Source organism: Oncorhynchus masou, chromosome 17, assembly GCF_036934945.1.
Source record: "Oncorhynchus masou masou isolate Uvic2021 chromosome 17, UVic_Omas_1.1, whole genome shotgun sequence".
Lineage (NCBI taxonomy): Eukaryota > Metazoa > Chordata > Actinopteri > Salmoniformes > Salmonidae > Oncorhynchus > Oncorhynchus masou.
The window spans coordinates 32370610-32384674 of NC_088228.1; the positions used below are offsets into that span (position 1 = coordinate 32370610).

Here is a 14065-nt window from a genome sequence, read left to right on the forward strand (position 1 = left end):
CATTGAAAATGTTTAAATGAAAACCATTTTTTTCCCGAATTCATTTACAATATATTTGTTATTGCCTTTCAAAATGATTTCCTTGCTATGTTATTTATTCGACCTCAACACATGTGGGTTAATGTTTTGCTTTCAGTATCATTTTTGTTTGCATTAAGAATTTAATTCACGAATTCAAAAGGTTTGTTTGATATTAAAAAGGCACAAAAGTAATTCCATAGAAGAGGGGAGGGAAAAAAACCTTTCATACGTATCCCTGAAAGCTTATTGGTCCAATTTTTCTGCTGCCACAATTCACAATACTGCACACACGTGACCATCCTGTGTTTAGTCAGTGTAACGCTTGCACTTAAAAGACAAGCATTTGCTAACTACATAAGCACTCTTTACACACTTTTAATGTCATCTTGACAAAACCGCTGCTCGCAGCTTCGTATAGCTGAAAGCGGACCATGGCGGCTGCCATGAGCAGCAACACATCCACAACCACGCTTCAGATCAAGTATTCCAGTATCGAGCATACGCGGAAACGCATAGACCCTCGGAGGAGACAAGCCGCGCTGTCTTTTCTCAGTAACATTTCTTTGGATGGTCGACCCGTGCAAGATGATGCCGACAATCAGATCGAAGAGGATAATTCAATTGAGGCCAGGACTAGACAGAGCCTGGTTTCCACAGCAGAGCGCCCGCTGTACGCGGTTGGAAGTGGCGCTGCGGTAGCAACCCCCACCGCCGCCCAGGCACTCGCTATTGCAAACCAGGCTCTGATTGCTAACACCCGAGCCAGTTTAGGGATTGGTCCCTCCGCTGCAGCTCCAGCATGTACAGATCCGGAAGGGGATGCTTTCGGTCCTTCGATTTTCAGTTCGTCCTTCTCTGTAGTACCAGCCGCGACTAGAGGCAGGCTCCAAACCTACACTCAGGGAGTCGTGCCTGCTGCCCACCCTAGGCAGGCTTCCCAGGTCTGCTGTCTGGAGGGAGGACAAATTGCCAACTCGGGACTGGAACTGCAGAGATCAAGGTAACTATAGATCTCTGCATCATGTACGCTTAGTGTTTACATTCATTGAGTTGTGAAGGAGTTTACACTGACTGTTATGTATATCAATGTTGCCTATGTTGGGTAGACTACTGGCACAGAAGCCCACACAGGCAGTGTTTACACTGCACTCTCACAAATTAGGCATCATGTCGTATGCGACAATATTGCAACCCAGTAGTTGTCAACACTACACTACAGGCTACAGTATTGCAACAGGTACGTGTTATCTTGATGAAGGTCTTTGTTGAGTGAAGCCAAGAAACGTGATCCACAGATCTGGGCTGGGCTAGGCTAGGTTAACGTTTATCAACAGAGATAATTTAAACAACAGGACGGGTTCGTCCTGTCACATTTTGTAGCATGGTTGCTCAAAGGTCATCATAAGTCTTAGTCAGTGTACTGCTAAAGACATGTTAAATAAAAAGAAAGAGACAGACAGCAAAGACAAAGTGCCCTCAGATTTGTGAAACCGTATCTCATCAATGAGCGACTTGTGTGCCGAGATTCATTAATACACCAATACACATGCGGTGGCCCATTGTTTCAAGTGGAATCAATGTTGCATATCAACCGTATGAGGTGGAAACGTTGTGCCATCATTTCGATTAGCCTGCCTTAATAACAGTATGATGCACGTCCTTTAAACAGAATTTGTAAAACATGTTCGGGATAGCACTGAAACCATGTGAGGTCAAACAATTAAAGGCATGTCCAGAAGGAAGAAAGGGGTGACTTTTTCTCCCCCATGCAGGTTGTCCCACCATGACTACTTGACAGGCATGGAGATGAAGGCCTATATGGATCAAACTGTGGCCTAGTTCCTTTCACAGACCTCATCACTTCAGACAAATGTTTCCTATCTCGAGGACTGGTAATCTACTTGCTACCTCACATGGCCTAATTAAGTGAGAGCTAACTGACAATATAGCCTATTGGTTTGCACAGTACAGTATATAGAGCTAATGCTGCCCAGGTAGGCCTATTGTTTATTCTGGAGCTGAGGGTATGTGTATTTTCTCCCCATAATCCGTTGGCTGTGTATGTCTTTCTAAAGCGGCCCAGCACCTGCCGCCTTGCCCTCTCCTATGCGATATAAACATCCTGTAACCCAACACTCCCAAATACACCGTACCACGGATGCCTTTTATTCCATACCGTTGTTTACTCTGTAGAGTAGACCAGAGCACAGGGAAATATGAGGCTGACTCTTTCTCTCGCCACTGCAGGAGAGCTGTCAGTAACAGTTCTCTCTCTCGCTCTCGCTCGCTCTCACCACTGCAGGAGAGCTGTCAGTAACAGTTCTCTCTCTCTCTCTCGCTCGCTCTCACCACTGCAGGAGAGCTGTCAGTAACAGTCTTCTCTTTCTCTCACTGTGTCAGAAAATGCTGTTAGATACACTACACTCTCAGGCCACTCCGCGATGGAGACACTCCGCGATGGAGACACTCCGCGATGGAGACACTTCGCGATGGAGACACTCCGCGATGGAGACACTCCACGTCTTGCAGCTGCCAGACTTCACAGGACAACGCATTCATGAAGCCATTGTGATGCGTTTAGTTCACCTTTTGACTTCATCGAAGTGACATTAGTCAAACTGCCCCTGAAATCTGTCATGAGCTAATGCCATATCTTAATGGTGAAAAGTACATGTAGCGTAAAACATGCCATTTGGTAATGAATGTGTTATGAAGTTGTTATATTAACAAAGACCTTACAAGACGGTATATGTTTTGTTAAAAAGAAAAATGTTTTTAAAAGCAGAATTCATGGGTTTTTATCAACCCCAACAGTATTTTACACAAAGTTGAATTCATTAGCTTACTGCAATATATTTATCTTGAAGGTGTTATGATGATTAGAGTTTGCGTAGGGGTCTTCTCATTGTATTAGCTAGCCATGTAGTGAGCCTGAGTTACAGTACCATGATTTATTAGCTAAACCCCCACAGGTTATGGAATGCGGTCAGTCAGAGAAGGAAGCCCATGTAAAACTGAATTATAAGCTAACTATGGCGACCTGTTGATAGACCCTGGCCACATTTTCCACAGGCATACCATAGATGGGAGTCCCACGGTGGCTGGTTTGTTTTCTCAGGGCAGCAGCTTGGTGGAAACGTGGCCAGGTTCAGAGAACCCTGGCTGGGAAAGGAAAGGCAGGATGCCCAGGCTTTCAGAGACTCTGCCCGGCCAGGCTCTCCTTTCTCTCGTTTTCTATCCTCCACTTCCTCTCCCAAGGGCACCAGACTAGACATTCTTTCGCTTTCATCTCTCTGTCTCTCTCTCTCTAGATAATAAGCAAAAGTGGAAAAATAATAATATCCAAGTTACTGGCCCAGTGCTCTTAACCTCTAGGCTACCTGCCACCCCAATGCTCACAAAAGTTTCAAATAATATAGACATTTGAAATGTTATATTCCTGGCTATGTACAGTTTTGTAACAATGTGCAAATAGTTGAAGTATCAAAGGGAAAATAAATAGACCAATAAATATAGTTTGTATTTACAATGGTGTTTGTGCTTCACTGGTGGCCACAACTCTTGCTGGAGTTTATCAACATTGGATTTGTTTTGTGGGTCTGTGTAATCGGAGGGAAATATGTCTCTCTAATAGGGTTATACATTTGCCAGGAGGTGAGGAAGTGCAGCTCAGTTTTTACCTGATCTTATTGGCACATAGCCTGCCTTCTTTCGAGAGCCAGGTCTGCCTACGGCGGCCTCTCTCAATAGTAAGGCTATGCTCACTGAGTCTGTACATAGTCAAAGCTTTCCTTAATTTTAGGTCAGTCAGAGTGGTCATGGACTCTGTTTAAGGCCAGATGGAATTCCAGTTTGTGTTGTTTTTTTTGGTTATTTTCCAATGGCAGAGTTGCAAAGAAAATGCCATATCTCAGACTGGCCAATAAAAATAAAAGATTAAGATGGGCAAGAGAGCATAGACACTGGACAGAGGAACTCTGCCTAGAAGGCCAGCATCCTGGAGTCGACGTTGAGACTGGTGTTTTGTTTTTTTCGGGTAGCTGCCAGTTGAGGACTTCTTTCTCAAACTAGACACTAATGTACTTGTCCTCTTGCTCACTGGGGCCTCTCACTCCTCTATCTGTTCTGCTTAGAGCCAGTTTGCGCTGTTCTGTGAAGGGAGTAGTACAAAGCGTTGTATGAGATCTTCAGTTTCTTGGCAATTTCTTGCGTGGAATAGCCTTCATTTCTCAGAACAAGAATATGGTGACGATTTTCTGAAGCTACTCAACTAGTCTAAAGAAGGACAGTATTGCTTCTTTAATCAGGACAACAGTTTTCAGCTGTTCTAACATAATTGCTAAAGGGTTTTCTAATGATCAATTAGCCTTTTAAAATGATAAACCTGGATTAGCTAACACAACGTGCCATTGGAACACAGGAGTGATGGTTGCTGATAATGGGTCTCTGTTTGCCTATGTAGATATTCAATAAAAAAATCAGCCGTTTCCAGCTACAATAGTAATTTACAACATTAACAATGTATATACTGTATTTCTGATCAATTTGATGTTATTTTAATGGACAAAAGCACATTTTTTTTCTTTTAAAAAACAAGGACATTTCTAAGTGACCCCAAACTTTTGAACGGTAGTGTGTGTGTACAAAACATTAAGAACACCTGCTCTTTCCATGACATTGCTTCCACCTGGTCAGTCTATGATCCCTTATTGATGTCACTTGTTATATCTACTTCAATCATTGTAGAGGATTTTTAAGACTTGAGACATGGATTGTATTTGTGTGCCATTCAGAGGGTGAATGGGCAAGACAAAATATTTAAGTGCCTTTGAACGGGTTATGGTAGTATGTGCCAGGTGCACCAGTTTTTCTAGAACTGCAACGTTGCTGGGTTTTTCCACACTCAACAGTTTCCAGTGTGTATCAAGAATGGTCTATCACTCAAAGGACATCCAGCCAACTTGGTACAAGTGTGGGAAGCATTGGAGTCAACATGTTTTTTATTTATTTTTTATTTATTTTTTATTTATTTTTTATCTTTCTCTTTTTCCCCTTCCCCCTCTCTCTTTTTTGGCCTCCAGTCCTGCTTCTGCTCCCAGCCAGCAATCCCCAGCCCCCAACCCTCAAATCAAGCGCCAAAAGATACTAGGCCAGAGCTCAGGGCTGCTTAAGACCATCATCTTGTTCGGTGTGCCCTGGTTTGAATGCATGCAGATGATGCCTGGGTCTACATAGGCTGCAGTATTCTCCTGCTTAACCTGCTCAACTCATAAATTAGGCTGGAATGGAAAAGGCATTGTGCAAGACGCCCACTCCGTCTTGCTGCTAAAGGTGTGTCCGCCTGAGCTGTTGATCTGTTTGCCCCGGTTTAAATGTAAATGTATATTTAGCGTAAGGAGCATTGTTGGCACACATTCTATTTCATTAGAAATGGTTGTTGATTGATAGTTTAAGGCAGTTAATTAAATTGTGCATTGCAAGTCTCCCCCATGTTTTAAATCATTTTTTCAGAAGTTGTCATTGTGTTCAGAAGCCTATTATGAGGAGACTATGAAGCCAAGGGAAGCCATAGCAGCGAAACCACATGCGGTATAAAAGCCATTACAATGGTCTGGTCCTTTTGCAGTTTTGTGTGATTGAGTCATATCCTTTAGGTTAGGAGGTTGATTGTTCGGTGATGTCATAGCTGGCATAATCACATGTTTATGTGAGCAGCATACTTAGGCTAGTTTTCCTCTGAAACCCTTGAGCCTTGAACTGTACGTAAAAGCTCCAAGCAGCTGTAGGGATATGGTTAAAAACGCCACCGTAATCGAAACATTACTGGTAATGAGTCTTGAGACAAGCTCGTCAGCATGGATTACTCCTTAGTTCCAAAATGGATCTCTGAATTCAAGTTCACTAGTTCAAGTTCCACAATGCTAGTTGCACTGTTTCTCACCCTAGACTACATGCTATTTTAAGGGATGGAGGACGAAATGGATTCAGCGTTTTTACTTTATGTCAAGCCACTGGGAAAGGGGGATACCTAGTCAGTTGTACAACTGAATGTATTCAACTGAAATGTGTCTTCCGCATTTAACCCGACCCCTCTGAATCAGGGAGGTGCGGGCGGGGCAACTAACCACACGGTTCTGTGTCTTGAACAATATACAGTTGGGTTTATTGGCACCCTTTTGCACACTCCCCTGGTTGAAAGAAAGAAAGTAAGATCCAACAAGAGTCGAGATCAGAAAGTGTAACAATAACATCCATAGTTATGGACTTGCAAACAGAAGTCTTCAAAATGTCCAATACTGTCGTTAACGTTGTAGCATTAGGCTAAAGTTAGCTAGCTAGCTTATTGTCTTTGAGAGGGTCTGTTACTTATGCACTACTAGCTACTTAACCCCAACATTTCTCTCCATTATAAAGCCATAGTTATTTTGTTGGTTTGACAGTCATTTCTGAAGATGATTTATTTCATGTGATTCATTTACGTCCGCCCTCGTTTTTAAGGTCAACCCTATTAAATGAACTGAACTCTCGTTTTAATATGGTGAGGATGTCTGGCCATTTTCTGTTTTGTGGTGGAAAATGAGCGGGTCGAGCATAACACATCAACCCTGTTACCCATAGATAGACAGTTAAAAAAAAAAAAATTATTAAGCATTTTTGTGAAGCATTCAATTGCGCCTCCCGGTTGCACACAACAAGCTTCCATTCCCCCTGTCGCAAGGGGATTTATAGCTGATTTAAGATGCAATCATCAACCCTGTTATGGTCAACCCTGTTACTTTATTTTGTACTTAAATGTCTAATGCAGACTTTTTTACCTCAGTATTCAAATAATTTCTGGGTAACAATTAATTACTTTACTGTGATTGTTTTCAATTAAAATGGTAAAAAAGAAACCAATAGCTTCTTAGCAAAGAGTTTTGATAGGACTGACTGGGGAGGGGGAAACGGATCATTTGCTGTTATTGGGAAAGAGGTGATGTCACCAGGCAGGCCAAAATTCCATCCCACCACAACAGGCTAAAATTTCAGCCATTCTTTTCAAACAGCTCTTACACTAAAAGGGCATCATAATTTTTTACAATTTCACAGTATTAGTCCAACCTCAGTGTGGAAATATATATAAAACACAGTAAAATATTTGTGGGGACTGCACTGGGCCTTTAATGGGCACTTACTATAGTAATGTTTTTATTTAACCTCTTGATGGGAAAAATGTGTTCATACTCCCTGACTAAGGCCATAACGCCGAAGCGAGTGAGTTTAAAAATGTTTTGGTTCCATTGAACATGCCATACAAATAAAGTCATTTTAATTAGTTATATGAGGAGTGCCTTGGTCCTCTTATCTTTTGTGTTTCTTATGAAGTTGAACATGTGCTCTTTTTGACATTGTTACAATTTGGTGAAATCAAATGTTATTTTGACCAAGTTACACTTTTTCAAAAGGCACCAAATTTGTGGAACGACCTATTTAATTCCACTCCGTCACCCGACAGTGGAACGGGAAGGCAATGTCCATGGCAGGCTGCCAATGGGTGTGCATGTGAAACTATTGTAATATTCTAGAGCACTACTGCGCCGTAACCTAAAAACGGCAAGCATAGCAGACAGGTTATATATGGATTTTGTTTTTACATTTATTGTGAAGATTGATCATTGACCTTGCTTGAAATGATTCATTGTTCATTTGAACAGGGCTTGAAAACAACCACTTGAGGCAACAGAGACAAATAGGGTCTTTCATTGGCAGCTCTTACTAACAGATGCCATTGTTCTTTCAACGTTGAAGGAGGCTAGAATCCAAAGTAGCCTGTGCTCTACGTTGAAGCTTCTGAGTCTGACCAGACAATTGGATTCTATTGATCCAACATCCAACCTTACCCTCAGTTTAACATCCAATAGCTGGTCGCGTCAGAGTTTTGTCTGAAGTGAATGAGTGGTCGGTCTGGTCTGTGTGTTATTGTGTCCACAGTTTACACTGGTGTGGAAACTGTCCTTTGCCAAAAACCATGTCCTGTCTTGCCTGCCGTTGCTCATCTACAGTGGCTGGATCAAAATCCTAGTGTCCCGCTGAACTGTGGAAACTAGTTTTCATGCCAGCTGGATTTTCAGAGAGCTCAGTTCCTCAGTTGTGTACCATACGAACTGTGAAAGAAAAACCTATTAGTCAAAGGAAAACTTGTATTCTGTCCAAAAAAACATTAAAAAAAAAAGGAAAAATGTCTCCGTGTTATAAGACTTTATTTGTCCTCCACTCAAAAACAGAGATGGTGTAGTAGGCCATCTGTAATTGAGTGAACCTAATCATTTGTCATGGAGTACCTGGAACCAGGCCTGTATTTGTTCAGCTGACTGCTATTGCCTAGTTGTTCGTGTTAATATGTTCTCCAGGGAGAAGGTGGAGAGACATACAGGTAACTGCCAAAATAAAGGAAACACTTGAGTAAATTATGGTTACAAAGTGTAGTGAAAGCAAAAGCCTATTTGGGCGGGAATACTTTTTTTGTACATAATTGATTCTACACCTCACTTTGCTTAAGCTGGACTCAAACCTAGGTCCAGCGATTTACAAGCCAACACCTTAACCGTTACACGATGTTAGGATTTTGAAAGTGATGAAGTGCATTGATGATTGCGCCTCTGAACCACTCACATTAAACGAACGTCGGTGACGGCCGCATGCCCCGTGTAAGCAACGACATGGGGGTTTTGTCTCCGATCTCAAAAACCTGCCTGGGACAGCTAAAGAGAGGCCCAACTCGGCGGAAAATCTGCCTCACTCCAGCAGGGGGCGTTTTTTCCCCCCCACCCACCAATACGGATAGAAGCTAAGTTTCATAATGCTTAGGTTCTTACGAGTACCGAAATAAGTAGAATGTGACATCCCCGCAACTGAGAAAAAACACTTTATATCGGAGTTGTCTCGAGATGGCTATGCATATTCATGGCATGAGGCTAAGTAGTATAGCATTTCTCTCCATTGAATACAGGCAGTTGACGTCAACAACCCTCATCGAATATTCCAAAAAGTATTAATATAATTACATGTATCCATCATTCCAAAGAAAGGATAGGCTGGAGCTAGACAGCCTGCCATGCCGCTTTGTGGACAACGACTCTCATTGATAGGGACGGAGAGACAAGTATCTTATCAGTTTATCCATAATCAGAACATTTCCTAGGGTTTCCTGCAGCAACACTAGTGGACAATGCTGGTAGTTATTTTTCTTCCACCGTGAATTTAAGTCCATGGTTCATGAGATGGATTGTAATTCTTGTTTTGTCCTTTTATAAGTAAGGTTATGACTTAATCTAGAAAAGTCCAGATTACATTTCTCGAGCTTGTATAGGCTTAATCTCACATGTTCAGTAGTGCTGGCTGCCTACTTCTAAGACTGGCAGCTGATTTATATAGGGGTGGCAGGTAGTAGTGTTTCGAGGGCCAGTAACTGAAAGGTTGCTAGATCGAATCCCCGAGCTGACGAGGTAAAAATCTGCAGTTCTGCCCCTGAACAAGGCATTTAACCCACCATTCCTAGGCTGTCATTGTAAATAAGAATTTGTTCTTAACTGACTTACCGAGTTAAATAAATGCAGCAATAGCCTAATAGAGAGAGCATCCTGGCGGGCTGTATCACCGCCTGGTACGGCAACTGCTCCGCCCACAACCGTAAGGCTCTCCAGAGGGTAGTGAGGTCTGCACAATGCATCACCGGGAGCAAACTACCTGCCCTCCAGGACACCTACACCACCTGATGTTACAGGAAGGCAATAAAGATCATCAAGGACAACAACCACCTGAGCCACTGCCTGTTCACCCCACTATCATCCAGAAGGCAAGGTCAGTACAGGTGCATCAAAGCTGGGACCGAGAGACTGAAAAACCGCTTCGATCTCAAGGCCATCAGATAGTTAAACAGCCACCACTACCATTGAGTGGCTGCTGCCAACACACTGACTCAACTCCAGCCACTTTAATAATGGGAATTGATGAGAAATTATGTAAAATATATCACTAGCCACTTTAAACAATGCTACCTAATAATGTTTACATACCCTACATTATTCATCTCATATGTATACGTATATACTGTACTCTATATCATCTAAAGCATCTTTATGTAATACATGTATTACTAGCCACTTTAACTATGCCACTTTGTTTACATACTCATCTCATATGTATATACTGTACTCGATACCATCTACTGTATCTTGCCTATGCTGCTCTGTACCATCACTCATTCATATATCTTTATGTACATATTCTTTATCCCCTTACACTTGTGTGTGTATAAGACAGTAGTTTTGGAATTGTTAGTTAGATTACTTGTTGGTTATTACTGCATTGTCGGAACCAGAAGCACAATCATTTCGCTCCACTCGCATTAACATCTGCTAACCATGTGTATGTGACAAATAAAATTTGATTTGATGTGGCTCTGCCTGTTGAGTCACGCAACCCAAGTGTGAAAGAAAGGCCTGTCTGTGAGGAAACCGTTCTACATGAGAAAATGCTTTCAGAATCATCCCTTGTCTTTATCCTCTCAGTTACCGACCAAACCAGTGCCTGACTCTAGATTGTTCTAATCATTCTACATGATCTCATACAGAGGTTGCCGGTCAGAATTTCGAGCACAACAGTGGTCATTGACGATGGCAGCCAGGCAGTGTTGATGTCGGTGATTACTTGATTCAGTGACTACAGCTCTGCTTTGTAAGAGGCAGCACAGCACACAGCTGTGGAGGTTTTAGCTGTGCCTCATATCTGACTTGGAGGCACATGAGGTCTAGTTAGTTTAGGCTACTCATTCATTCTGCAGACCGTTAAAGAACTATGCAAATGATTGTCGTTGCTGATCACTGTTGCTTTTAGATCTTCTATATTTGCGTTCAGAACAGGACCGTGTTGACGATTTCTGCAAGGTTGTCCAATACTCATATAATGGTCTTTTTTCTTTGACCAAATTTAGCAATCATATTTCGCAAAATAATCTTGCAATGCAGAATAAAATATTAGAAATAGGCCTAATTCTTCTTGTGTCCAGCCTTTCCCCCTCCATGGCCAGGTCAGAGCTGTTTAGGCAGCACCGCAAGTTGCTTGTAAATTCTATACCCGCATCTTTCCTAACTGCCTCTTTATTTCTCTCTCCTTCTCCCCCTGCCCTCTCTTCTTCTATCCTTTTCTCCACAGACGGAGGCTCATCTCTCAGCGTTCCTCCTTGGAGACACTGGAAGACATTGAGGAGAACGCCCCTCTGCGCAGGTACTGTACAGCAACAACTCTCACAGACCGCACAACACGGCATGCCGCCCCCAAACATAAGTTTGGCTTGCTCATATTTTCCTCTCATGTTAGAGCTGTACTTGACAAGTCAATAACAGCTTTAGCCGGGGAAGTATTTAGGTAGATAATGACATTGAGGGGGGGGGACTATAATTTCAGTTTGATTTGTGGAGTACTTTTATGTCCTGTGGGGTAGTGATGGTGGGAACGTCATGCTGCTCCGGTAATGTATTGGTCTGGCTCCATCTCTCTGTTTAGAGTTGTAAAAATATGTGGTCTTCACGGCTCAAATGGATCCCATTTAATCCCATTTTTGTTTTGATCAGTCTTATCTATTTGGTGTGTTTGTAGATGCAGAACCCTCTCAGGTTCACCCCGACCAAAGAGCTTCAAGAAGGTTCACTTCATCAAGAACATGAGGCAACATGATATGCGCAATGGAAGGTATGAATGAAAACAACACCAGTCCTAATTCCATACAAAGTTTCAATGGAAAATGTCAGGATGCCCCCCAATGAACACTCAGCAGTTTGAATGTATATCAGGTTACCCAACTTTAGCCTACATCTTGGACAAGAGATGTAGGTTGTTAATTGAATGTTATTCCATATAGCTTAGAAGTACTGTATCAATTAATGTGCTATTGGGTTAGTAACTGATCTTATTGATTGATTCATGTGTCAGACTGCTCAGCAGTTCATTGGGAGTCCGGTTAGTTTTCACTGAAATATTCTCAAATTGAGTTTTAGGTCTTGTTTTGAAAATTTTGTTTAGGCTATACATTAAGGATCACACCGGTTGAATCACAAATGATTCATGCAACACGTCACTCTCTCACGTTTACAATGGTGTGTACATGTTGACTTAGAAATTCCAGAGCACTGAGGACATTTTAGCACACAGATTTATTTGTATAGATCATTGTTCAGCTTCTCTCAGTAATGAATACTATCACCTTTTTGTGTCTGTTTTCTGGAATCTAAAAGGAAATGGACAGCTAAACTATTTCCATGGCACTTCATTTTGTATTACACCGATCACTCGAGTAGCTTTTTATTCTGGAATTTTTGAGCTACAAGCCTCAAGCTTCTTTTACACTTGGGTGTACCGAACCCATTTCTTTTTGATTTAAATGTACATTTTTATATATATATATATATATATATATATATATATTTCTGTCCTAGGAAGAAAATAGAAGTACATCTATGCTGCTGTTGTTTTTTATTTATTTACTCATATCTATCTTATCAGTGTGCCATATACAGTAGTAATACATTGCCACAAGTTACAATCTGCCTGTGACATTGATATTAATCAATGAGTAGGCCTCTTATTGGGATGTCAACTCCGAAGGTATAAATCAGTGACAAACGTTTATGAAGCAGTAGTTATGCAAAACACTTCTTTCAGGAGTGATTCAACTGTACTGTTCTATCGTTCAATGTCTTTATGTGCGGCTGATATTCTGATATTGTACGATTAACAAGTTTGGTCTTTTTTTAGTCTCTTTAGACATGGCTAGTAGCCTCGTTTTAAAAGATCAACATACAAAAAAATGCATCATTTTGTCCCCAAACCACTGACTACACAACTCTCACACAACACATATACATATAAATAAATACAGGATTTCATTTAGTTTTCTAAATCTTGATTGTTTTACTGCACACTTTTTTCCTCCATCTTTTAACCTGTAGAACTGAGTGTCTTTTTCAGAGTTAATTCCTAATTAGCATATTTATTATTTTTGTTTTTATAGGATAGTCCTAATCAGTGGCAGAAGATCCCTTTATAGTGTATTTTCTGTCCTGCCCTATCGAGATTGTAGCCAAGCAGGGTATGTATCCTACAGCATGCCATCCTTCTAACCTTTGTAACTTCGTTCTCTGCTTTCCCTCCATTCTGTCATGGGTTCATTCCACCAATTCGGTGCCTTTTGAGAAGCTACATGGTTCTTGCCACTGATAACACAAGGGGGATAAAACAATAATAATATAGGGGATGAAACAATTACCTGCACTCCAGATTGCCAAGTCAGCCAATAGATTGTATGGGCTTACTTGTCTAGAACACATCCATATGGCCTCCTGAGTGGCGCAGTGGTCTAAGTGCTAGCTGTGCCACTCGAGATCCTGGTTCGAGTCCAGGCTCTGTTGCAGTCGGCCGCGACCGGGAGACCCATGGGGCAGCTCACAATTGGCCCAGCGTTGTCCGAAAGAGGGTTAGGGGAGGGTTTGGCCAGCAGGGATGTTCTTGTCCCATCTCACTCTAGCGACTCCCGGGCCAGGCGCAATGCACGGTCGCTAGGTGTATGGTGTTTCCTCCGACACATTGATGTGGCTGGCTTCCGGGTTAAGTGGGCATTGTGTCAAGAAGCAGTGCGGCTCGGCTGGGTCGTGTTTCGGAGGACGCACGGCTCTCGCCTTCGCCTCTCCCTAGTCCGTACGGGATGGGTCAAGACTGTAACTACCAATTGGATACCATGAAATTGGGGAGAAAGAGGTTTAAAAAAACGAGCAAAAACACATCAATCTGTTTACAGTATATCTTCATGACAAAGTATGTATTTTGCTGAGATGTGCTCAATATAAGCCATGTACCAATTTTTTTTTTGAAACTCCATATAAACTCCAAATACCATCTCGCAATGGAAAGGGAAGACCTAGTCAGTTGCATTCAACTGAAATGTGTCTTCCACATTTAACCCAAACTCTCTGAATCAAAGAGGACCGGGGGGCTGGCTTAATCGACATCC

At 42.0% G+C, this 14065-nt stretch overlaps 1 protein-coding gene across 2 annotated transcripts in view; it reads left to right on the forward strand.

The window, feature by feature from the left end:
• The first annotated feature begins 303 nt into the window (after positions 1-303).
• The window catches only part of LOC135558866 (CDK5 and ABL1 enzyme substrate 1-like), a 32801-nt gene continuing 19039 nt past the window's right edge, over positions 304-14065 (forward strand). Inside the window, exons 1-4 of one of the 2 annotated variants that reach the window (XM_064993049.1) lie at positions 304-1021; positions 11215-11286; positions 11659-11751; positions 13070-13147. In XM_064993049.1, the coding sequence (XP_064849121.1) occupies positions 453-1021; positions 11215-11286; positions 11659-11751; positions 13070-13147 (812 nt within the window). In that variant the 5' untranslated portion in view covers positions 304-452. The remainder of the gene's footprint in view (positions 1022-11214; positions 11287-11658; positions 11752-13069; positions 13148-14065) is intronic. The other variant, XM_064993050.1, reaches the window with a different exon arrangement.